The sequence below is a fragment of the Sapajus apella genome, unplaced genomic scaffold, assembly GCF_009761245.1.
Source record: "Sapajus apella isolate SASKATOON/1434 unplaced genomic scaffold, GSC_monkey_1.0 scaffold151, whole genome shotgun sequence".
Classification (NCBI taxonomy): Eukaryota; Metazoa; Chordata; class Mammalia; order Primates; family Cebidae; genus Sapajus; species Sapajus apella.
Window position 1 is genome coordinate 1,361,000 of NW_022437091.1, and position 24,489 is coordinate 1,385,488.

At 48.2% G+C, this 24,489-nt stretch overlaps 1 protein-coding gene across 2 annotated transcripts in view; it reads right to left on the reverse strand.

Moving 5' to 3' along the window:
* Window positions 1–5,196: 5,196 nt before the first annotated feature.
* The window catches only part of SLC7A8 (solute carrier family 7 member 8), a 60,362-nt gene continuing 41,069 nt past the window's right edge, over window positions 5,197–24,489 (reverse strand). The window contains exons 4-11 of one of the 2 annotated variants that reach the window (XM_032265445.1): window positions 22,038–22,163; window positions 19,424–19,577; window positions 18,381–18,504; window positions 16,904–17,007; window positions 11,423–11,519; window positions 9,670–9,819; window positions 7,889–8,066; window positions 5,197–7,234 (exon numbers count right to left, since the gene is read on the reverse strand). In XM_032265445.1, coding sequence (XP_032121336.1) covers window positions 7,068–7,234; window positions 7,889–8,066; window positions 9,670–9,819; window positions 11,423–11,519; window positions 16,904–17,007; window positions 18,381–18,504; window positions 19,424–19,577; window positions 22,038–22,163 — 1,100 coding nt within the window. In that variant the 3' untranslated portion in view covers window positions 5,197–7,067. The remainder of the gene's footprint in view (window positions 7,235–7,888; window positions 8,067–9,669; window positions 9,820–11,422; window positions 11,520–16,903; window positions 17,008–18,380; window positions 18,505–19,423; window positions 19,578–22,037; window positions 22,164–24,489) is intronic. The other variant, XM_032265446.1, reaches the window with a different exon arrangement.

A 24,489-nucleotide genomic window follows, 5' to 3' on the forward strand; every position in this document is an offset into this window, starting at 1 on the left:
CTACTTCCTCTTGTGAGGTTTGAGAAGCCTCTTATGTCATCACCTCTTCCTGGGGCTCTGTTTTAGGGTCTCCAGGAGAAGCCCATGGCTGCCTCTCTGCAATTCTTGGTTCTGTGCTGGCTCCCCTCTTCCCTTTTCTCTTTCCTGTGGGAACTCCCCACTACCTCCTTTCAGAGACACCTGCTGTGGCCCTGCTTTTACCTGTTGAATTTCATCTCCCAAAGGGATTGTAGGTCCAGTGGAAAAAAACGAAAACAAAAACAAAAAAGGACACATAGAAATGTGTTACTGGCGTTTTAAAAAATTATTTTTATTTGAGACGGAGTCTCACTCTGTCACATAGGCTGAAGTGCAATGGCACGATTTCGGCTCACTGCAACCTCTGCCTCCCAGGTTCAAACCATTCTCTTGCCTCAGCCTCCTGAGAAGCTGGCATGTGCCACCACACCTGGCTAATTTTTGTATTTTTAGTAGAGACGGGGTTTCACCATGTTGGCCAGGCTGGTCTTGAACACCTAGCCTTGTGATCTGCTCACCTCTGCCTCCCAAAGTCCTGGGATCACAGGCATGAGCCACCATGCCCAGCAGTTACTGGCTGTTTTATGACCAGCAAGCGCTATGGGTGCCCCAGGGGAGCCAAAAGTTTTCGTAAGTTGGGACCAACAAGGGCTGGGTAACTGAGAGTGGGGCACAGTGGGACAAGTGCAGAGAGGATGTGCGTGGCATTGGACATTAAAATATTAAAAATGTGTATTCTGGTTAGCATATTTCTTCCATCCTTCCTACCGCCACACCTATCCCAGATGCTCTCTGCATGACTTGAGACGTGGCCAGATATGCTTTCTCTGAAAGCACAAGGACCTGGTGTGGGAAGGCCTGCGTGCATCCCAGAGACAGATCTCAGGAATTAGGGGGATTTCTCCGTTTCGAAGCAGAGCTCTCAGTTTGGTGGCAGTGCTTCTGTTGACCACCAGGTGGCAATATTGGCCCCAAAATTTTGGACTTGGAGGACTGCTGAGGTTCAGACTCAGTTGGACAGCAGAGGGCAGCCTCTGCAAGCTGCTGCCGGGCATCTGGAAGGAAGAGGAGGAAACATGGCTGGGATGGGGGCTTGCAGGGCAGTTACAAGGAGAATGGGCAGCCTGGGTCCAGAGCCTTGTCTCCATGAGGAGAAATTCTGTCCCTTCCCCTACTTTGAAATAATGCTAATGAATAGGCCTTGTGCTTTCTGATAAATTAATGCTGTTTCAATCCTCGAACATATACTTTTTCATGCTCTTTTCCTGTGAGTTATGCAGGAAGGTAGGCAAGGCAGACAGTATTTTTATTCCTACTCTATAAACAAGGAAAACAAGCATGAGAGGCTGAGCTGCCGAAGGTCATCCAAGGAGGATGCCTGGTTCACCTCTGGCTGAAGGGATGGGAAGGGGTTGCTATGTGACTCAGAGAACCATCCTGGCCCTCATTTGGCCACCATGGGGACAGGGGGAGTCTGCATCAGTAGCTTAGTGAACTGGTCACAGGAGAAAGTGAGAGGTATGCAAATAGAGCTGCAGGAAATGAGAAAGTCAGCAGCTTCAGCCATGGTGAGATAAATCTCTGCCCTGGCCTCTAGGCTAGTGCTGACGTTGCTGGCACGCTGACCTCAGTGTTTCCCAGTAACAGGGGTTTGGCTGGGGCAGGGAGGGCTTTGGATATCAGGGCAGGGTAGGGAAGCTTTGGACAGGAAGAGGAGGTGGTGGAAGGGCAGTGCCAGTCAGCAGCTGGAGGATTCTTGCCCAGGAGGGGAAAAGAAGCCCTCCCAGGTCAGCAGGGTCATTTTTCCTTTGCCATACAGTTACTACCTGTTTGGATGAACTAAATGATGCATGTTTGTTATCTCAGTGACTTTGTAACAGGCCTCCTTCCAGGGCCACCCCCTTGGTGAAGCAGGACTTTCTCAGTGGAAAGGTAGCGGAGCATGGCTGTGAAGAGTTAGAGAGAACTCGGCTCAAATGTGGCCTCTGTCACTGGCCAGCTCCATGACTCTGGGCAAGTTACTTAGTCTTTCTTGCGAAGTGGCAGCAGTAATACCTCCTTCATAGGGTTGTTTAATTAAATTGTGAATAAGATAATGTATGTCATGCAACTGGGCTCAGTAAATGTGGACTCTCCTTCTCTTCTTCTGGTCTCTCATTGCGGTTTTATCTGTGTCTCCTAAACAGACGCTACCTGGTGTTTGGTGGGATGCGTCAGTTTGATGAGCATTTTTTTTTTTTTTTTTTTTTTTTTTTGAGACGGAGTTTCACTCTTGTTACTCAGGCTGGAGTGCAATGGCGCGATCTCGGCTCACCGCAACCTCCGCCTCCCGGGTTCAGGCAATTCTCCTGCCTCAGCCTCCTGAGTAGCTGGGATTACAGGCACGTGCCACCATGCCCAGCTAATTTTTTGTAGCTTTAGTAGAGACGGGGTTTCACCATGTTGACCAGGATGGTCTCGATCTCTTGACCTCGTGATCCACCCGCCTCGGCCTCCCAAAGTGCTGGGATTACAGGCGTGAGCCACCACGCCCGGCCTTGATGAGCATTTTTGAGCACATGGGTACTAAGCACTTCACAGGGTCTGGGGATGTGTTGGTTTAGCCCTTGCCAGTAGGGCTCACAGCCCAGCAGGAAGGCCTCCAGGCAGTGGTCCCAACGTGTCATGGGTGGTCCGTGGAGCCAGGAAGCACACACATTTGTGTGTCGTGCAGAGTGCAGACTCTTGGCTTTGTTCCCCTGGCAACTATTTGCTCTTTGAGGGTAAGGTCACATCTTTTGGACCTCTTCAACTATGGTGACCATATTTCCTGAACTAAAATGAAGTACAGGCAGATTGACACACCTGAATATCCTTACGGAGACAATGGAAGAAAATATTTGAAGTCTGTGCTGACTTAGAAAAATCAGGAAAAATATTTGCTATTTCCACAGCATATAACAAAGTCTTTGACAGACTGGTCACAAAAAGGTTTGTTGTGTGACCACATTAATAAATGAATGCAGAAGCAGCTACAATTTCAGTGACTTCCAGAATGTTCCCAAATTCGATAAAGTCAGAGCATGTGAAATTCCTAGCATGAAAGTAACAGAGAGGGTTAAGACAGGAAATGCCCGGGATAAACATAAATGCTTGTTGCCGGGGAGGAGCCCCACATTTGCCCATTTGACCAGGTTGAAAAGATCAGCAGGTGTCACAGAAAGAGAGGGTGGTCCTGAGCGACAAGTGCCTCCATGGAACGAGAAGGGGTGCGGAAAGGACTTGTTCACATGGGGCGACAGGGAGGAGCCTGGGGCAGTCCAGGGAGAGGAAAGGTGTGTGTGCTGGAGAAGTGGGGCCCAAAGAGCAGATGTGAGGCTGGGATAAGACTGGCCTTTGCCTTTTGGGATAACCTAAACTTGAAAGATTCAGGAACTGTTTGAGATTAGGTCCAACTCTCAATCTGTCTCAAAATGCTAAGCGAGTGAGGTGACTTGCCCAAGGACACACAGCAGTTTAGTGGCCGGCCTCCCAGTTGGGCGTCCCTGTTGAATGGCGAGCTTCCAGCCTGTCTGGAGCAGGAGTGTTGGCGCCAGGCCAGGACCAGCAGTGGCGGTATCTTGCCTGCTTGTGTCCTCACAGTGTTCCAGATGGTGAAGGGTGATGTCTCAACACCGCTGTCCTCCGCCACCCCCTTTCCCCCCGCCCTGCCCTATATCTGTCAGCAGTGCTGGCTCTGCAATGATGCTGTCCCAGGACACGCGGCCAGGAGGCAGCCCATAAAGACAGGGACACAAAGCAAGGACTGGGGCTAATCCCATCAACTTCCTCTAGCAGTTAGCCCCAAACGCCAGGAAGTACTTGTACTTACCTTTATGACTTCCTCCTTTTTCCTGTCCTAGCCCAATAGTCCTCCTAGGCTTCTTCCTAGAGCTAACTCTTCTCCTCAGATGGCTCTGCCCAGCTGAGTGAACCCAGCCTTACTTCCCAGGCCCTCCCATCGAGCTCCTTGGACCTGACTGTCTCCACAGACTTGGCTCAGACTGTGCTGGTGCGAGAAGCCTTTGCTGACCAGGCTCTGGGAGGACATCGCCTTTGCCTCCCTCAGCTCAGCTGGGTGCTGCCTCTTCCTGGCCCTCGTTCCCACCCTGGGCAGAGTTGAGTTCTTCCCAGTTAGTCTGCAGGCTGTCAGTCCGGTGCACAGAGCAGGAACTCAGTAACACTTCGTGACTCCAAGAAGGAACAAGAAAGTGTTGTTTAAAAAATTACCGAAGGCCATGGTTTCAGTCTAAGCTCCTGCTGTCCGCCCCACAGACCAAACTTCCCACGCTAAAGTTCCGCATCGCCAAATCTAAACTAAGTTGTTATCTGACCTTCCTAGAAATTAGGAGTAAAACATAACAGCCAGTTAAAACAGGCCAGCTTCAAATATTCAGTGGGCATGATAATGAAGTTTACTCTTCTGTAATCTTTACACAAAACAAGGTAGCCTGAAGAATCCTGATGTTAACTAATCAGTTATTTTTCTATTGCTCTGTCTCTCTGTCCCCACCTTGTAAGAAAAGTAACTTGGTTTTGTTTTTGAGGCAGGGGCTTGCTCTTCTGCCCAGGCTGGAGTACAGTAGCGCAATCATTGCTTACTGCAGCCTCGACCTCCCAGGCTCAACCCATCCTCCTTCTGGCCTCAGCCTCCCAAGTAGCTGGGGCTGCAGGCACATAGCACCCCGCCCAGCTTTCTTTCTTTTTTTTTTAATAGAGACGAGGTCTTGCTGTATTGCCCAGGCTGGTCTCAAACTCCTGGGCTCAAGAGATCCTCCCTCCTCGGCCTCCCAAAGTGCTGGGATTACAGGAGTGAGCCAGTGTGCCCAGCCAAGAAAAGCAACTTTGAAAAGTGACTAACCAGCTTCCTCCAGCCCTTCCCCGTCTGTAAAGCCAACCTCTTCTGCTCAGCTCTTTGGAACATGGATTCTATTTCATGGAAGGAAGTGTTGCCTGATTCCGGAATTACAGCAAACTGAGATCTGTAAATCTGTTGTCTTTTGATGTTGCTTTTGGTTTAGAATGTGAGTCCCTAGGATAGCTAGAAGCTATGGAGAGCTTTTAGGACTGTTATTCTGGAAGGAAACTGGCAAGATCTCCTAAAAGGAAATGCCTGGTGACTCTGTCTCAAAAGGCCACTTAATCATCACCACCACCAACTTCGTTTCCATTTTAAATTTTATTACATCAAAAGAAAAAAAACAACTTCTCCACAAAACAAATCCCTAAAACCTACACAAAGCGAAAGAAATTATCATCAAGGTTCTGACTCCACCCCCCAAAAACAACCTTACATTAAAAAATCCAAAAGAAATAGAAATACCAGCTTCAAAAATATTTATCCAAAAAGTAAGGCATCAACTTTACAAAAAAATAATAATTGAAGGAGGGGAGGAAGTTGGAGGAATGAGAAGAGAGGGAACAAGAAGATGGTCCCCTGACCCTCCAGGGCCAGCCCCAGCCTCCCGGGCATGTACTCTGAAGGGGTCACAACTCAGACCAAACTCAGCATATCACCAACTATGGGGTGGGCAAGCTGGGCGGGGAAGCTGGGCAGCACCAAGTGGGCCAGGAAGGGTGCCTGTGTATTCCAGTTTAAGCAGACAGCATTGGGGGTTGGAGAGAGAATCGAGTTTTGTGATAAAAGGATCCTAAGTCCTTAGTGCAGCAGGAGTGGCTGGGGAGGCTGCAGGGCCCACAGCAAACTCCATGGCCTTCCTTGGGAGCTCAGGGAAAGGTCAGAAGCCGCCTGTCACAGAGGAGGGCCTTTTCTGAGGACCTCCAGAGTGGGCTCCCTGCTGTCACTGCCCTGTCATCCTGCCCCTCAGACCTGCAAAGAGGGAGGGGCTATTGGAGTTGGGGACTGATGGGAGAGGAACTGGCCTTTAGCCAACGCTCTCCCCAGGGTATGGAATGGGTACCTCTGGGGAGGGGCAAGCGCCCTTCCTCCCAAGGAAGGCATTTAATATCAGATCCGTCTTGAGGGTTAGAAATAGGGGAGTATTTTTAGGCCCAGTTCTTGGATGGGAGGTGACTTAAGGCTGATTTGGCTCCGATCTCAGGGCTGAAGGGCTTGGGGATCCTTCACACCCGGTCCCGAGCCAAGGCCCAGAGAGGAGAAGGGCATTGTGGGGACAGTGGTGCTGGCTGTGCGGGGGCATGGCCACAGGGATAGCAGGGGACTGCTCCTTCCCCGGTGGGCGGGGAGCTGCAGTTGCTGAGCGGCTTCATCATAAGAGAGATGCCCACTACACTAAAAATCAGAAGCCTTTCTGGCCTCCTAGAAGCTTTGGCATCATGTTGGGGGCAGTATGCAGGAGGCAGGGGCAGGGGCAAGGCTGGGTTTCTGCAATCTGAGCCTTTCTCAATATGTTCCTCAACCGGCCTGGCTTGGGTCTCGTGGGGCCGTTCTTCTCCTTGGTCCTTAGCTCTGGGAGGTGGCGTCCCCAGGGGAAGCGAACTCTGGACAGGGAGCCCAGGCTGGGTTGGGAGCAGGTATGATGGGGAGGGGCAGGAAAGAGGGCAGAGGGAAACATCCCCTTGGATTTTGGGTCCCTGGTGAACAGATAGGGTCTTGGGTCTCTCCAGCAGACCCCTTGATGGGGACAGAATTGCTTGAGCCTGTCCCTCCCCAAAGCAGCCCCTGTGGCCGCCTCTCCTTTCTGAAGGGGGCCTCCCTGGGAGGGCAGGCAGTAATGAGCTCCGGTTCCTGATGAGGCAGCTGAGGGCATGGCCCGGAGGGAGGTCCTGCAGGCCATCCTTGGCATCTCCCCTCTCCTCCTGCAGCTGGGATCGTGGGCAGCACTGGGTGGGGCCTGGGACATGGGCCCTGGGGTGAGAGGCTGGTTCTTTGGGTACGAATGTCAGTTTTTGTTTACAGTTTCTCACCACTCACGCCCAGGTCCTACCACTGCCTGATGAAAGTAGAGAGAGGGGTGTGTGTGTACTCGTGTGTGTTGGGGGGACCCAGACAGGGAGGCAGGATGGAAGCAGGAAGAAGGAGGGAGTAGCCAGCTGAGGGATGGTGGTCCTCAGGGCTGGGGCTGCCCCCCCACATCCTTGTCCTTGGGGGGAGTGGGTTGGTATATAGGCTGCTGCTGCTCCTCCATGTCCTCATGAGTCTCCTCTGTCTCTGAGCCCCTCTCTGCCTCGGGGTACACGACCACACACATCTTCTGGCTCACCAGGGTTAGCAGCTCTGTGGGAGGAGATCACACAGAAACCAGGCCAATGCTGAGCATCCCACCAACCCCGGCCAAGAGGCCCCGGCCCTTCCCAGCTCTCCCGCCCCAGATTCTGCCTCCTCAGAGTAGTCAGTGCCTTGAGGGGAATCCTTGCCACCTGGTCTGCCTCTTGCAACTTCTACCAGCTGTTCTTTGCTCATGAAGGCCCCAGTCTTCCACCTTCCCTGTGCCCACTGACCCCTCAATCCAGGGGGGTCTCTACCCAGCCTGGAGCAGCTCTCACAGGATGGCTGACAGGTTGCCCATTTTATTTAAAAATTTGTAATAATAGAGGTGGGGTCTTGCAATGTTGACCAGGCTGGTCTCAAGTGATCCTCTGTCTCAGCCTCCCAGAGGTTTGGGATTACAGGCATGAGCCACTGTGCCCAGCCCAGGTTGCCAATTCTTGCAGGTCTAAGGTCTGTGTAGAAACGCCAGCTATTCTCCTCCCTAAGTGGTCTCTGGGAAAAGGCATCTGCTTCCCCTGCTCTGGACTTCTCCAGAGCTCTGTGGTCTGAGGAGAAGGTGAGCCTAGGCCTCCTGACCCTGGAGGCTCCCCTGCCCCATCACTGACCACTGTATTCCAGACCAGGAGGCCCTCAAGCCAGCCAGGGCCTCCAACAACTCACCAATGAAGTCACTGAAGCACTTGGGCTTGTGTTGCCAGTAAACACCGAGGAAATAGACAGGCACTCCTGTCAGCATGATGGCCAGGCCAATGCCACACACCACAGGCTCTGACCATAGGCTGAAGACCAGCAGGAAGGCCCAGAACAGCAAGTAGATGATTGGGAACAGCAGGTTGATCTGTGGGGCAGAGGCATGAGGCATGTGAATGGTGTAGGCCCCGTGGCCCCCAGGACTAGGGACTGGGGCATTCTCTCTCTTCTTCACCCACAGAGACACATCCTCAAGGGTAAAGGCTGGACTTCCTTCAGCTCTGTGGCCCCCACACCCATCCCTGGTAGGGCAGGGGCTGTATCAGCAAATGTTGATGAACATGGGTGGTCAGACAGGAAGAGGATGGGGAGGGGCTAACGAGGAAAGGATCCTCCTTGCTCATGTCCTCGCTCCTGGGTGTGATTAGACAAGGTCTTATCATGCATGTCATGTGCCCAGGGCAGCCAGAGAAGCCCATTGAGATGGAGAAGCTTGCTGGTACAGGGTGTGTGTCTGCTGAGGTCCTAGAGTGGAGGGGAGGTGTAGCAATGCACAAGGTGCAGGGAGGAGACGATCCAAGTCACTCAGGCTCCCTGCTCCTCGCCCACTTCTATGCAGGGCCCTTATGTGGGCACAGCATGGCAAATGCCAGCCCCTTATGGGCCACAGGTCGGGAGTTCCTGAGAGTCTCCTCTTCATAGCTCCAAGGGCAGTCCTGATTTGGCTGCTTTCTCTTCCTTGTTTTCCTCACTGAGAAGGGATGTATGTGATGGGGACATGGGGTTATTCTACCTCCTCTTCCCTCTAGCAGGTTTTCTAAGCGTGAGAGTAGAAAATGGTGGTGGAAATGCCAGTGAGGAACTGACAGATTTAGAGAGCCTTTGATTTTTCAGCTGGAAGAATCTAGAAGCATCTAGTCACTGTTTCTACAATAGGATTGTTCAAATAGCTCCAGAGTATACTCTATTCTTTTAATTTGTAGAACTCATAATGCTCTAACATGTCTTGTTCCAAGCAATCCCATTAATTCCTATCATAGAGTTATATCTTGTAGCAATATTAGGTTCACTGAGCACCCTACTATGTGTAGGGCTGTGGGAGTTTAAAAAGGGAAGATCATGCCGGGTGCGGTGGCTCACGCCTGTAATCCCAGCACTTTGGGAGGCTGAGGTGGGCGGATCACCTGAGGTCAGGAGTTCGAGATCAGTCTGACCAATATGGTGAAACCCCATCTTTAAAAATAATAAAATAAAAAATAAAAAGGGAAGATCATGGAAGGTTGCAGTGGATTGGAAAACTTCAAGAAAGAGGAAGTACTTGAGGCCCATTTGGAAAACAGTTAAAATTTAGATGGGCAGATGGGAAGAGGAAACTCATTCTGGGATGGAGACATAGCACAGAGTGAACCCAGCTATCTGGAGGGACAGGAAGGAAGTGCTGGGGAGATAAGAGAGCCTTGAAAAATCAGCTGGAGTTTAAGGCTTAGACTGGTAGGAAACAAAGGAATGACATGATGAAAGTAACATTTGTTCTGACTTATTCCCCAGCTGCATTCTGCTCTGGTCTCGTCCCCAGTGGAGAATGGAAATTGTGGTCCCATTCACACATGGCCCTTGCTTCCCAAAGGATCTGCTACCATCCGAGATGATGGTGTGTGGTCAGCAGCTGAGAACAGTGGTGATTTAAAAATCTGAGCTGCAGCTAGAACCACAGAGGAAGGGGAGGGGACCCCAAAGGGAGGTTCTCTCACCTTGATGGGGCGGGGGATATCAGGCTTCTTCCAGCGAAGGACGATCTGTCCAGCAACCGTGACCCCATAGAAGAGGTAGTTGATGAAGCCCACATAATTGATGAGTGTGTACATGTCACTGGTGACCAGCATCAGCAGGGTGGAGATACACTGGGGAAGTGGGAGGAGCTCGTCAGTGATCAGAAAGATATTCAGAGACTGGTATTATAGATTAGGGGCTGTCCCCCAGCCTCCAGGCAGACTATGCCATTGTATAATGGATGTTTCGAATTGGAGACTTCACAACCTCCCCTAGTAACTCAGGATGTTACAACATCTTTATTGCTAGGAAGTTCTTATTACAGGGGTGATAATCCAAATATTTAACCACTGGTATGGTACAGGCACTAACCAATCAGAATGGATACTGGCCATAAGCAGCCAGACTGGCCACACTGGTATCACCTGGCTTGGCGTCAGCCTCTGTCTCATTTTTATAGCTCAAGCAAACTTCATTTTTAAAAATCCCTTAGGGAAGATTGTTAACAGCAGATTAAGGCTTTATTCTTGCCCTCATCCTTATCTTCTGGCTGAGTCATCTATTTTTCTTCCTTCCTTTTCTTTATTAATTTCAAAACTGGTTATATAGCACTTACTGTGTGCCAGGTCCCTATTTTCAGCATTCTGCAAAGATTAACTCACTTAACCCTCATAACATCCCTATGAGGTTTTCTTGACAGAGTCTATTTTCCAACTTCAAAATCATCCCTGTGGCTCTCCTGGAACCACGCTTCTCCCTTCTGATAACTTGTGAAGGTCAACAACAGATTCTGTTCTTCTGTGAGAGCCGAGAGTTAAAATAATCGAGATGGTTCTTGTGGCCTGTGCCTTCTACTGCACCAATAGCTCTAACTGAAAAAAAAAAAAAAATGTGTGTGTCCCACTGGGAGTACTGTCTTCTCCAGCCACCTTCCACAACCAGCCAGGCAAGGTGACCTTCATCCTACATCTGCACATTCTGCAATTCCCCCAATGCTGCACTGCACAATGCTCTTGACTCCCAAGAGCTCTGTTATTTTCATTTCTAACTGCTTTGCCAGTGGACCAAAGTCATTTTCGGTGTTCTATTCAGGGTCCAGAAGGAAAATAAAAATAACTTGAAAGACTACGGGGACAAGTCTTTATTCCTTCCTTTAGCTCTGTCTAAATGATTCTACTCTGGGGACATTTTACTCCCATCTCTTTCCTGTCCCAAGTTTCCTTTTCACAATTTTCAGTTTATCAGTCTTCCTCTATGACTTTTCTTATTTGGTGTACCCTTAACACTAAATTCATTTCGGTGATGCTTACCAGGAGACTGGCAGGCTGCCCTGAAGCTTGATGGGGAGAGTGGGTGTATGCAGGGACCAGCCGGGAGCAGAGGCCAGTGTCACAACCCTGCAGTAATAGGTGTGAGGAGAGTCAAGGGAGACATATTTTTTCGAGGCTGTTGAATCCTGAGGTAGTCAGTTCAGTCTGACCCAAAAGGATGGGAGAATGGAAATAAGTCAGCCCGAGAGCCTTTGGTATTTCAGGACTCAGGATCTTCCCTTGCTATATCTCTTGATATTAACAAAGCTGATGAGTATCATTTGCCAGATCATCTAGATCCAGTGAGACCTAGCAGCAGACCGGAAGGGTAACAGGGGTGTGTGTGAAAAGCATGAACTCCCAGCTTAGGCTAGGCACAAAGAGAGGGAGGTATGTGGACAGTTACAGCAGGAAGGGCCCTTACTGTGAAAAGCAGGGCTGGGATTGGGGTGCAGCGCTTCACGTGGATCATGGCCAACACACTGGGAAGGTGGCCCTCTCGGGCTCCAGCGAAGAACAGCCTGGAAGGGAGAAAAGCAGATCAGCCTGGGATAACCCCTGGACCATCAAGCCCAAGCTCCTTCATCCATGCCTACCTTCTGCCCACACAGGGCATCCCCGCTCCAACCAGCCACCTGCCTTCACATGCATACTTTCCACCCCACCAGTCACAGAACCTGTGTGACAAACGCAGGTGCAGGCAAACCAGAGGCAGCCAGTGGAAAAGTGGATGAACCCCGGTTATGTGAGCCCCTGAATGTGGTATGGGTGGCTCAGGGTTACTGATGATTGTACTGTCACTTAGTTGGGTGCTCCCAATGCCCAGAAGCCTGCAGGAACAGCCTCTGTCTGTTGCCTAAAGTCTTCATCTCTTTAAAAGTATTCCTCACATCCTCAAAGGATGCAGATTCCCCGATACACTCGGACTGAACTGCATATGGAAAGCTTTAAAAACACTCTTATCCTGCTCAAAGAGTAGTTGTCTCTGTGGGAGCAGGGAATTGGTGGTGGAAATGTTCTACAACTTGCTTTGGGTAGTGGTTACATGGCTGTCTAGAATTGTGAAAATTCATCAAACTGAAGTCAGGTGCAGTGGCACACACTTATATTTCCAGCTATTTGGGAAGCTGAAGTAGGAGGATTGCTTGAGCCCAGGAATTCAAAGCCAGCCTGGGCAAAATAGTGAGACTCTGGCTCTAAAAAACAACAATAAAAAGCAAAAACGAACAAACACAAATAAAAATATCCCTACAAAACTCATCAAAATGAATGTTTATGATGAGCTTTTTTTTTTTTTTTTTTTGAGATGGAGTTTTGCTCCTGTTGCCCAGGCTGGAGTGCAATGGCGCAATCTTGGCTCACCACAACCTCCGCCTTCCGGGTTCAAACGATTCTTCTGCCTCAGCCTCCCAAGTAGCTGGGATTACAGGCATGTGCCACAACACCCAGCGAATTTTGTATTTTTAGTAGAAACAGGGTTTCTCCGTGTTGGTCATGCTGGTCTCGAACTCCCGACCTCCGGTAATCTGCCCACCTTGGCCTCCCAAAATGTTGGGATTACAGGCGTGAGCCACCACAGCTGGTCTATGATCTGTCTTTTTCAAAAAATAGAGGCAGGGTCTTGTCATGTTGCCCAGGCTGGTCTCAAACTTCTGGGCTCTAATGATCCTCCCACCTTGGGTTCCCAAACTGTTGGGATGACAGGCATAAGCTACCATACCCAGTCTGCGTGTTTTATGGTATGTAAATTGTACTTAAAGTTTATATCCTGTCTTGTGGGATTGAGTTAAACAAATTTATATCCTGGCTGGGCATGGTATCTAACAGCTGTAATCCCAGCACTTTGGCAGGCTGAGGTGGGAGAATCATTTGAACCTGGAAGCTCGAGCCTGGGCAAAATAGCAAGACCCTTGTCTCTACAAAAAATAAAAATAAAAAAAGTTAGCCAAGCATGGTGGCATGTGCCTGTTGTTCTAGTTACTCAGGAGGCTGAGGTGGCAGGATCATGTGAGCCTGGGATACTGAGGCGGCAGTGAGCTGTGACTGTGCCACTGCGCTCCACCCTAGGCGACAGGGTGAAAACCTGTGTCAAAAAAAAAAAAAAAGAAAAAACATGGAAATGTCCTAAGTGCCTAAAAATAGGAGATTGATTAAATAAATTTGGCATACGATGGAATGTTATGGGTGGCTCACACCTGTAATCCCAGCACTATGGGAGGCGGAAGTGGCCAGATTACCTGAGGTCAGGAGTTCGAGATCAGCCTGGCCAACATGGAGAAACCCCGTCTCTTCTAAAAATACAAAAATTAGCCAGATGTGGTGGCAGACGCCTGTAATCCAGGTATTCGGGAGGCTGAGGTAGGAGAATCACCTGAACCTGGGAGGTGGTGGTTGCAGTAAGTTGAGATCATGCCACTGCACTCCAGCTTGGATGACAGAGTGAAACCCTGTCCCAAAAAAAAGGAACATTATGTAGTCACAATGTTTTTGAAAAAAACCGATTATATGAGAACATGCTTACAATATAGCATCAAATGAAAAAACAGGATAGAAAACTATAATGGAAATTAATTTTTTTTTTTTGAGACACGGTCTTGCTCTATTGCCCAGGCTGGAGTGCAATGGCACAATGATGGCTCACTGCAGCCTTGACCTCCCAAACTCAAATGATCCTCCTGTCTCAGCCTCCCAAGTAGCTGAGACTATGGGTGTGCACCACGACATCCAAATGCCAACTAATTTTAAGATTATTTATGGGCCTGTAAAATACATTAAAATGCTAACTGATTATCTCTGGGTGGTGAGATTATGATTAACTTTAATTTTCTTCCTTATACACTACAGAAAAATTTGAAAGAATTCTAAAATTCAGCCTGGACAACATGGTGAAACCCCATCTCTACAAAAAAATACAAAAATTAGCCAGGTGTGGTACAGCATGCCTGTAGTTCCAGCTACTAGGGGGCTGAAGTGGGAGGATCACTTTAGCCTGGGAGGTTGGGGCTGCAGTAAACTGTATTTGTACCACTGTACTCCTGCCTGGGTGACAAAGTGAGACCCTGTCTCAAAAAAAAAAAAAAAAAAAAAAAGGAAAAGAAAAAAAGAATAAAAAAGAAGGAATATTTATACTCAGAATAAGGATTTTTTTAACTTTAAAAAATTAAACTTTTTATTTTTCCAATTTTTAGAGATGGGGTCTTGCTCTGTTACCCAGGTTGGAGTACAGTGTTGATTAAAGCTTACTGCAGCCTCCAATTCCTTTAGCCAAGTAATCCTCTAGCCTCAGCCTCCTGAGTAGCTGGCACTGTACATATCACCATGCTCAGTTAACTTAAAAAAATGAAACTTTCCATTTTGAAATAATTATAGATTCACATTCAGTGAATCTTATAACCAAGTACAGTTGTAAGAAATAATAAAGAGAGATCCTATGTATTTTTTGCCCAGTTTCCTCCATCGGTAACATGCTGCAAAATTATATTATCACAACTAGGATATTGATGTTTAAATCAATTTTATTTTTTACTTATTTTTCTTTCTTATTTTTTTTTTGTAGTGACAGGGTCTTGCCTTGTTGCCCATGCTGGTCTCGAACTACTGGGCTCAAGCAATCCTCCCACCTTGGCCCCCCAAAGTGCTGGGATTACAGGCATGAACCACCATGCCCAGCCCCAAAAGTTATTTAAAAAAAAATTTTTTAAGAGAATAATTTGAATGTTCCAGCATAAAGAGAAAATATTAAAGGAGATGGAATATCTCAATTACTCTCATTTTATTTTTATACGTTATATCAATGTATTGAAACATCACAAGTACCTTGAAAATATATACATCTATTATATACATATGAATATGAAACTTGAACATAAAAATCAGCCCTTCTTCCCTTTTACTCTCCTAAGAGAAAAGGGAATATTAGAACCTGTTAACAGTCATTTACACATCAGTGCAAATTGGACCACTTTTTTCTTCTTTTTCCTAGGGAAAGGCTCACCTAAGAGATGAGAGGAAGGGTATAGCTTATAAAAACAAAAAGGCACAGATTCAGCACACTGGGAGTTCAGAGGAGAATTGTTACTTACTTTGTAATTTGTGTATGGAGTAGACTGAAGCTAACAGCAGCATCTCATCAGAAGTGTGGAGTTGACTGTATCCCCAAGTATCCATAAGCAGTAACCCTCATGAACTCCCTAGGCCAGTGTCACTAGTTTCATGCAGCCATACGCATCCCCGTCCCCTCTCCCATGCTATCGTCCCTCTACAGGGCAGCTTCATGCACCAGTGCTCTGTGGGGCTCATCGTGCACATAGCCAGGGTCCTGCATTCACGTCCCTCCTCGACATGCAGACAGGACCAAGTGTAATTGTCCAGATCCAACAGCATTTGCAAGTGTCAAGTTCACAAGAGACAGTCCTTGCCCAGCTAGCTGACAACAGAGGAGACGATGACATTAAGCTTAACACACATCCACACACTCTGACTCCTCAGGAAGGATCATCCTCTCCATACCCGAGAACACAAAGGAGTGACAGAGAGATGAAGAAGGGAAGGAGACGGAAGGAAGAAAGAACTGGAAAGATGAGCAGAGGAGGCCTGGGTGGGTGAGGTCTCGCCTCTGAATCGGAGGTGGAGCACACCATGCGCCACCGTCTCCTGCATGCACACACATCTAGACCACATGCATGCAGACCGCTGCTTGGCCTGCCTGAGGGACAAACCCCACTCTAAAGTGACTGTAGCCAGTCACTGTCCTCCAATAGATCTCAGGGAGCCTCATGGGTCACTGTTCTTCCACTGCTTGGCCTCGGCGGGGGCCTCCATGTTGCCACTGCTCCTGTGTAACATGCACACGAGGTTGCTGTGGGTGAGTGTCACAGGGTCCCGGGATGCAGGGGACACCCACACCACCTCTTTCCAGCCCTCGGCCCTAGAAACATCACACTCCTTTGTTATTTCACAGGAACTCCTCCCTGATGTGATGGCTTTGGAAGCAGCTGAACTTAGGGATTCATCTTTGGAGCAGGACTGTGTCCTGAGGGCAGGGGGTGCTTTCTAAGAACCTGGGAGAATCCCTGGAACCACACAAATGGAAGTCATTCAACATCTGTTAGTCTCAACAGCCCATTCTGAAGACAGCAAAAGAAAGGGCCGGGTCCTTGGATGTGAGGAGGCAGGAGCTGGGACTCGTGGACCGGCTCATAGTTCTGGCTTCCGAGAGAGTTCCAAAGTGGTGGTCAAGGCTAAAAGCCTCTTTTGTTGGACAAATGTTTTCTTTCCACTTTTCCCCACCCTCTCACTTCACATTCTCCACCTGAGTCTCATGGGTGGCCTTGAAAAGGCCTCTACAGCTGCCTCTCTGTTGAGCAGGAAGGAGCTCTGTATTCTCAGGGCAATCAGGGTGATCCCATCCCACCTGCAGCTAGTTCCAGAACATTCATGGGAGGCCAGACCCAGAGGCCCCAGGCACAAGTCTTCTTCTTGGTCCCTTTCCAAATGGGGTTCCTTGCCAGCCAGCAGCAGCCTGTTTCCAGGCAAGTAGAAATGGGGGCTCTAGGATTGCAGCCAAGATACTGTCTTGCTGCCAACCATAGCCCCTGACTGGGGGCCGCATCAGGCAGGTTGGCAGCCTCCTCCATCTTCTGCGCCTTTTGAAATTAGACCACTACATGTGAAGCACCTAGGACCCATATACCACACACATCGTAGGTGACGACGTGAGCAGCACACACTCCTCAGCATCCACACTGACATACACACCCTCACATGAGCAATCACCCCTCTGCAAGCCCACCATCCAGATGCCCACATAGACCCCTGCTGACAGAGACAAGCCCACCATACACAAACAGAGCGAAGTGCACAGCAGAGCGGCCCTTGGCCGGGGAAGGGCCCAGGCAGCACTCACCGAGAGGAGGTGAAGAGAGACCCATTAACTCCTCCAAATGTGGACAGGGCAACAGAAATGGGCATGATCCAGGCCATGACTCCTAGAAGCTTCTCTCCAAAAGTCTGGGATAGAAAACCAGGAGATAAGCAAAGAAGGAGAGGTTACCACTCCCTGACCCCTTAGCTCCCACTTCGTTCTGGGAAATCATTTTTTCCATCTCCACCCTTGCCAATTCTCTCTGGCCAACTTCCTTGAGTGCCCCCATCCTGTGACAGCTACACAGGAAGGGTTAATACATGTTTTAGGCTAATTAACTGAAGGAGATAGTATATAGTCGTAATAATAATAATGAACTAACACTTACTATTCTTGTTTTATGGATGAGGAACTGAGTCACATAGGGATTAAGTAGCTTGCCTAAGATCACCCAGCAAGTGGAGGGCCAGCATGGGAAGCTAGGTGGTGTGATCCAGGCCTCACATATATTATTTGATTTCTCTAGCACAGGGAAGGGCACAGGGAAGGGTCAGGCAGATCCAGGCTCAAATCCTTGCCCTCCAGCTAGGAGTTGTGAGACCTTGAGCAAAGTCTATGATTTTCGAGCCTCCGTTTCCTAACTGCAAAATAGGGATTAATCTAGAATCACAGGGTGAGAATTTCTCAATTCATCAAAACAGATGAACTGGGCGTAAAACAATAAGAATGAGCCCCTCCTTAGTCTGAGAAAGAAAAGGCTATGAAGCTATAGACAAATCTTCATGTCTTCAAGGACTATGCAGTGCAGGGGACCCGCCTTTTCTATATTCCCTGAGCCAGGTTTACAGCACATCACTGAAGAGGGATTGTTCAGAATAGAAGGCTGTTGGTCATAAGAACAGGCTGCCCCAGGAGATGGGAGAACGTCTTTCTTTATAGTCTTTTGAGATAAGGCCAGTGAAGAGACTGGCAGAGTGGGTGGTGGCCCAGCCTGATGCCCCGGGAGGGAGCAAGGTGCCTCCCAGGTCCTTCTCAGATGGCAAGGATCCCAACCCCTTGCACCAGCATGGTCTCCTTCCCCAAAGAGCACACCCGACTTCTGCTTCTGGAGATGAAGGCAGAAAGAAATGGCATGTCTTCTGCAAGATTATGTCTTTCGGAGGAGGGGCCTGTCTGCTTCATACCACCCTTACATTTAGAGCTTAAAGTGCTCTAGATTAGGAGCTGGGAAACTTTTTCTGTAAAGGGCCAGAAGATGTCTTAGCTTCTCACGCCATGTGGTCTCTGTGGCAATGACTTGGTTCCGCCACTGTAGCTGTTCTAGGTACAACCCAGCCACCAGTTTGCTCCTGGGCACTTAAAGATACCTAGTCAATGACATATGTGGTTTCTGCCTTGAGGACTTGGGGGTGATTTCCACTTTCACAGGGCAATGGATCAGGGACAAGTGAATGGGGCTGCAGTAGGCAAGTCTATGTCCACATTCCTGGTATGAGAGACTGAGACTTCCATTTCTTACCACAGCGACGGCGTTGGATGCCAGCAGCTCCTGGGGGGACATTGCAGTGACATAAGCGACATTGGCAAAGACATACACAAATGTGACCAGTGGGATGGAGATGAAGATGGCTCTGGGAAGGTTCCTGTAGAAGGAGAGGAGGTGAGGGGAAGGGCTGGCACCTGGGACGCCTGCCTTGCCATGGAGTCTGGGGAGTGTCTTCTTTCTCCATGTGCTTAGCCTTGCCGCCTTCTGTGAGGCTTCCTTTCCCGGGAGGTGGGTTTTGTCTCACTATGGGCAGGATAATTTAAAGGAAATGAGGCTGAGCATGGTGGTTCACACCTGTTATCTCAGCTCTTTGTGAGGCTGAAGAGGGAGGATCGTTTGAGCACAGGAGTTCAAGGCCAGGCCTGGCAACATAGTGAGACCAAATCTTTACAAATTAAAAAATTAAGTGGGCACAGTGGCCTGTCCCTGTAGTCCCAGCTATTCAGGAGGCTGAGGTGGGAGGATTGCTTGAGCCCAGGAGATTGAGGCTGCAGTGAGCTATGATTGCACCACTAGACTCCAGCCTGGGTGACAGAGTGAGACCCTGTCTCTAAAAACAAAACCAAAAAAGAAAAAATAAGTTAAAAAAAATGAAGGCAATAAAACAACTCAGGCTGGAAATATGCTGCACACCTGTTGATTTTGACCTGAATCTCCACAATGCACCTCTCCCACCTGCCTCAAGGCACCAAGACTAACCTGTCCTGAAACAAGCAAGATTCCCAGAAGCCTCTCAAGGCACAGTTCATTCTCTAAGGCAGTGGTGTTACTGCAGGACAGTTTTCAGCTTCTAATCTGCTCTGGGAAAGTCACTGGGTCCTTTTATCCTCCTGGTGGGGTGAACGGCAAATGGTTTGCGTTCCTGGGAAATGAACTACGACTTCAGGATAGATCAGATCACAGGCGGAACTGGGGCTGAGGAAGGCGAGGTAGGTAGTGGGCACCTGCTCCCTCTTTCCAGCAGTAGGTGCTGTGGCCCTGCAAGGGAGAGGGAATAGCCAGCTCTTTCAACTCACTTGTAGGGATCAACAAGTTCCTCAGTCACATAATTCAAAAAGTTCCAGCCTCCGTAGGCAAAGGAGCCCTGAAGGAAAGCCAGTGCGATGAGGCCGATGTCGGGTTCCTGGAAATTCTCAAATGCATTCTTTGGCTCCAGCCAGAAGTATTCTCCTGTGGACACAAGCAGCAGGAAGCTGGTCAGCGAGACGAGCCGTGGGCCCAGCAGCCCCTGGCCTCCACTGGCCCATCTCTCACCCCTCCCTGTGGCAATGATACGAACTCTGTCTTGCCTCTAGTGAACCCAACATATTGGAGAAATGGGGATAAAGGGAGAAGGGAAATTCAGGTCCAGGACTTCTGAGACCCTGGACACTATGAGTCCAAATGAGGATTTAGGTTCAAAGCACAGTTCTCAATGCTCCTGTTGTAAAAGGCAAAGTTATTTAAAAGGAAGAGTTAGGGTAAAATGGGCTTTGGAAATATGGGATTGGAGTCACTGATAATCTCCTGACCACTTTCTCTGATATCTAAGTTTCTGCATTTTAATAAAGAAAGCATCCAGGGCTGGGCACAGTGGCTCAGGCCTAAAATCCAAATAATCTGGGAAGCCAAGGCAGAAGGAATGCTTGAAGTCAGAAGTTCGATACCAGCCTGGGCAACATAGCAAGACACCTATCTCCACCCAAAATTTAAAAAGTTAGCCACTCATGGTGGTACATGGCTGTAGTCTCACCTATTTGAGTGGGAGGATCACTTGAGCCCAGCAGTTTGAGGCTGCAGTGAGCTATGATTGTGCCACTGCGCTCCAGTGTGGATGACAGAGCAAGACCCTGTCTCCACAAAAAAAAAAAAAAAAAAAAGAAAACAAAAACAAAAAACAAGCAAGCATCCGGAACAAGAAACACTGAAATGTAAGTTTCCATAATGCTGTGTTAGTTCCAGCTTGTTTTGCTGCTTGCTTTGTTGATATTCTTCTATCTCTTTTTGAGGTATGTGTTTGTCCACTCTTTTCTTTTTTTGAGACAGAGGTTTGCTCTGTCACCCAGCCTGGAGTGTAGTGGCGCGATCTTGGCTCACTGCAACCTCCGTCTCCCAGGTTCAAGCCATTCTCCTGCTTCGGCCTCCCGAGTAGCTGGGATTGCAGGTATGCACCACCATGCCTCGCTAATTTTTTTTGTATTTTTAGTAGAGATGGGGTTTCACCATGTTGGCCAGGTTGGTCTCAAACTCCCAACCTCAAGTGATCCGCCTGCCTCAGCCTCCCAAAGTGCTAGGATGACAGGCGTGAGCCACCGCACCCAGCCATCTCTCTTTTCAAGATTCCCCAAGGACGGGAATTCTTTAGCAAAGAGCTGTTTAAACTTCCTTCCCAGCTCCTAGCACAGTGTGCTATAGACTGTGGGCCCTTGTAATCGTCTGCTGACTGGCTAAAGTTTCAATGAGATAGAGAGTAACTGATCTTATGTTATTTATTCATCTGCAGTTTAGCACTGGGACAGGAAATAAAGAGATTAGGGTGACCAGGAAAAAGAATTGAGGCCATCTTAGGAGGGACTCACCATTTTTGACAAGATAGCACAATGATTTCCTTAAGTCTAAATGCCTGAAAGTAATATATAACCCATTAAAGAACTTAATTTAACTGTTTAAAATAATCAGGCACATTATATAGCAGAAACTTAACTACGTTTCTCAGAATAGAAGTCTGGGCTGCTCACACTGCTTCAGGGCTTGTAGGAAGTTTCCCTGTTTGTCACCTGACTTTCTCCATGAGGCAGTGACACTGGGCAGAGCCCCATGGTGCTATGGGTCCCATGGCAACCAAATACAGCCTCGGTCTTGGGAAGAGCCAAATCCAGTGGGGAATGTTGGCAGGGGCACGAGGAATGCAGAACTCTCTCTCTCTCTCTCACAGAGATTATAAGTAATTTTGAAACATAAAATTACCTTCCTCTGTCCTCCACTTTAAGATATGAACAAGATTCAACAGAAGATGCAGGGAGCTTCTCTGGAGTTGAGGCAAAAAGGCAGTAGGAATATAGAAATCTGGGGTCTTTTTTTTGTTTTTGTTTTTGAGACAAGCTCTTGCTCAGTGGCCCAGGCTAGAGTGCAGTGGCACAATCATAGCTCACTACAGCCTCAAACTCCTTGGCTCAAGTGATCCTCCCACCTTAGCCTCCAGGGTAAGTGGGACAATAAGGCATGCACCACTATGCCTGGCTAATTTTAAAAACTTTTTGTAGATACAGGATCTCACTATGCTGCTTAGGATAGTCTTGAACTCTTTGGCTCAAGTGATTCTCCTGCCTCATACTTCCTAAGTGCTGGGATTACAGGTGGGATCCACCGCACTTGGCCGAGATGCGGGGTCTTTACCTAGCTGTGCTAGAGCCATGAGGTGAGCATGGGAGAGTTGACTTTTGCAATCTAGGGAGAACATTCCCTACTCCCAACTACCTTGAGGAAAATGATTTCTCCTTCCCTTTTGTCAAGCAAGGGAAGAAGAGAGGTCACTCAAGGCTGGAATTGGGGAAATCTCAGGGTATGCACACTTCTAAAGCTGGACTGAGAGGATGTGTACATGCAAGGGGAGGAAAGCTGGGCAGCACCTGTTGTTCCTGTGATACTCACCTTTGCATATCTGTACAATCCCCATGATGATTATCAGGGCCAAGGCCAGGAGCTTCCCAGCTGTGAAGACGTCTTGAACCCGGGTGGCCCACCGCACACTGGAACAGTTGACCCATGTGAGGAGCACTGAAATGAAAGACCCCCCCCAAACAGACCTTCAGGGGCCGTATCAGGCTACGTGATGTCCACTGCACACAAGCAGAAGTGCTTCCTTGTCCTGATGATAAGATTGTAGTAGGTGAGCCAGATATCCTGAAAGCTCAGCCCTAGGGACCAGAGCCTTTGGCAAAGTTAATGGGTTACAAATGGGGATTACGTGTCCCAATTAGAGCTTGGGCAGAGCCTGCCCTGCTGAGGGCTGGAAGCCAGAAGTAGGCATGGAAGTGTAGGCACTGGCTTTGTGGGGAAAATCACATCTGATCAGGGCACGAGTATGGGCTCTGTCTTCAAGTTATTACTTGCGCAAGGGAGGCTGTGAACAGCTGGTGGGATTCAGGATGCACCTTCTTGAGTCTGATTTTGGGGTAATAGAGGCTTAGGGGAATCTTCTGTTACTTAGGTTTATTAAGATATAATCTACATCTTGCTAAAACTCACCTTTTTAAGTGTACAGTTTGATGAGATTTGACAAATGCATTTAATGGCTTAATCACTACCACACTTAATATGTAGAACATTCCCAACACTCTGTAAAGTCTCCTTATGTATGCATCATTCTCCTTGGTAGTCAGTTAGCCAAATCTTCTCCAATCTCTACAACCATTACTTTGACTTCTGTTGTTATAGCTTTGCCTTTTTCAAAATGTCACATAAATGGAATCATATAGTACGTGGTCTTCTGTGGTTTGGCTTCTTTCACTTAACATAATGATTTTGAAATCTATGCATGTTATTGCCTATATTACAATTTGTTCCTTTTTTATAGCCATATAGCATTCTATGATGTAAAAGCATCTGTTTGTTTTTCCATAGACATTTGGGTTGCTCACAGTATGGGACCATTATGAATAAAGCTGCAATAAATACTTGCGTAGAAGTCTTATTTTCTTTTTCTTTTCTTTTTTTTTTTTTTTGAGACGGAGTTTTGCTCTTGTTACCCAGACTGGAGTGCAATGGCGCGATCTCGGCTCACCGCAACCTCCACCTCCTGGGTTCAGGCAATTCTCCTGCCTCAGCCTCCTGAGTAGCTGGGATTACAGGCACGCGCCACCATGCCCAGCTAATTTTTTGTATTTTTAGTAGAGACGGGGTTTCACCATGTTGACCAGGATGGTCTCGATCTCTTGACCTCGTGATCCACCCGCCTCGGCCTCCCAAAGTGCTGGGATTACAGTCTTGAGCCACCGCGCCCGGCCCAGAAGTCTTATTTTCTTTTTGTGGATTGTAGAGGTAGAGATCTTTGAGTGGAGATTTCACTGGTTTTGAGTAAAACCCCAGGAATGACATTGTGGGACATACAGTGAACATGTTTAACTTTATAAGAGACTGCTGAACTTTCTTCCACAGTGGCTGTCTCATTTTGCACTCCCACTCTCATGCCAGAGTTCCTGTTGCTCTGCATCTTTCCCAGAATTTGGTATTGTCAGGTTAAAAAAAAAACAATTTTTTTTTTGCTATTCTAATAGGCACACAGTGTATTTCATTATGGTTTTGATTTGCATTTCCCTAATGGCTAATGATGTTGAGCAACTTTTCATGGCTTATTTACCATCCATTTACAAATCTTCTTTGGTGGCATAGGGAGCTGTAATTCTCTACAAAAAATTTTAAAAATTAGCTGGGTGTGGTGGCTCTGGCTTCACTTGAATGGCTGATCAAGATTTATCAATACCAGGCCAGGCGCGGTGGCTCACGCCTATAATCCCAGCACTTTGGGAGGCCGAGGCAGGTGGATCACGAGGTCAAGAGATCGAGACCATCCTGGTCAACATGGTGAAACCCTGTCTCTACTAAAAATACAAAACATTAGTTGGGCATGGTGGCACATGCCTGTAATCCCAGCTACTCAGGAGGCTGAGGCAGGAGAATTGCCTGAACCCAGGAGGCGGAGGTTGCAGTGAGCCAAGATTGCGCCATTGCACTCTAGCCTGGGTAACAAGAGCAAAACTCCGTCTCAAAAAAAAAAAAAAAAAAGATTTATCAATACCTTATTCTTTCTTTTTTTTTTTTTTTTTTGAGACTGTGTCTCCCCCTGTCACCCAGGCTGGAGTGCAGTGGAGCGATCTTAGCTCATTGTAACCTTTACCTCCCCGGTTCAAGCGATTCTCCTGCCTCAGCCTCCCAAGTAGCTGGGACTACAGGCACACCCGGCTAGTTTTTTTTTCTTTTTTTGTATTTTAGTAGAGATGGAGTTTCATCGTGGTAGCCAGGATGGTCTCAATCTGCCTGTCTTTGCCTCCAAAAGTGCTGGTATTATAAGGCTTGAGCCACCACGCCCGGCTATCAATACCTT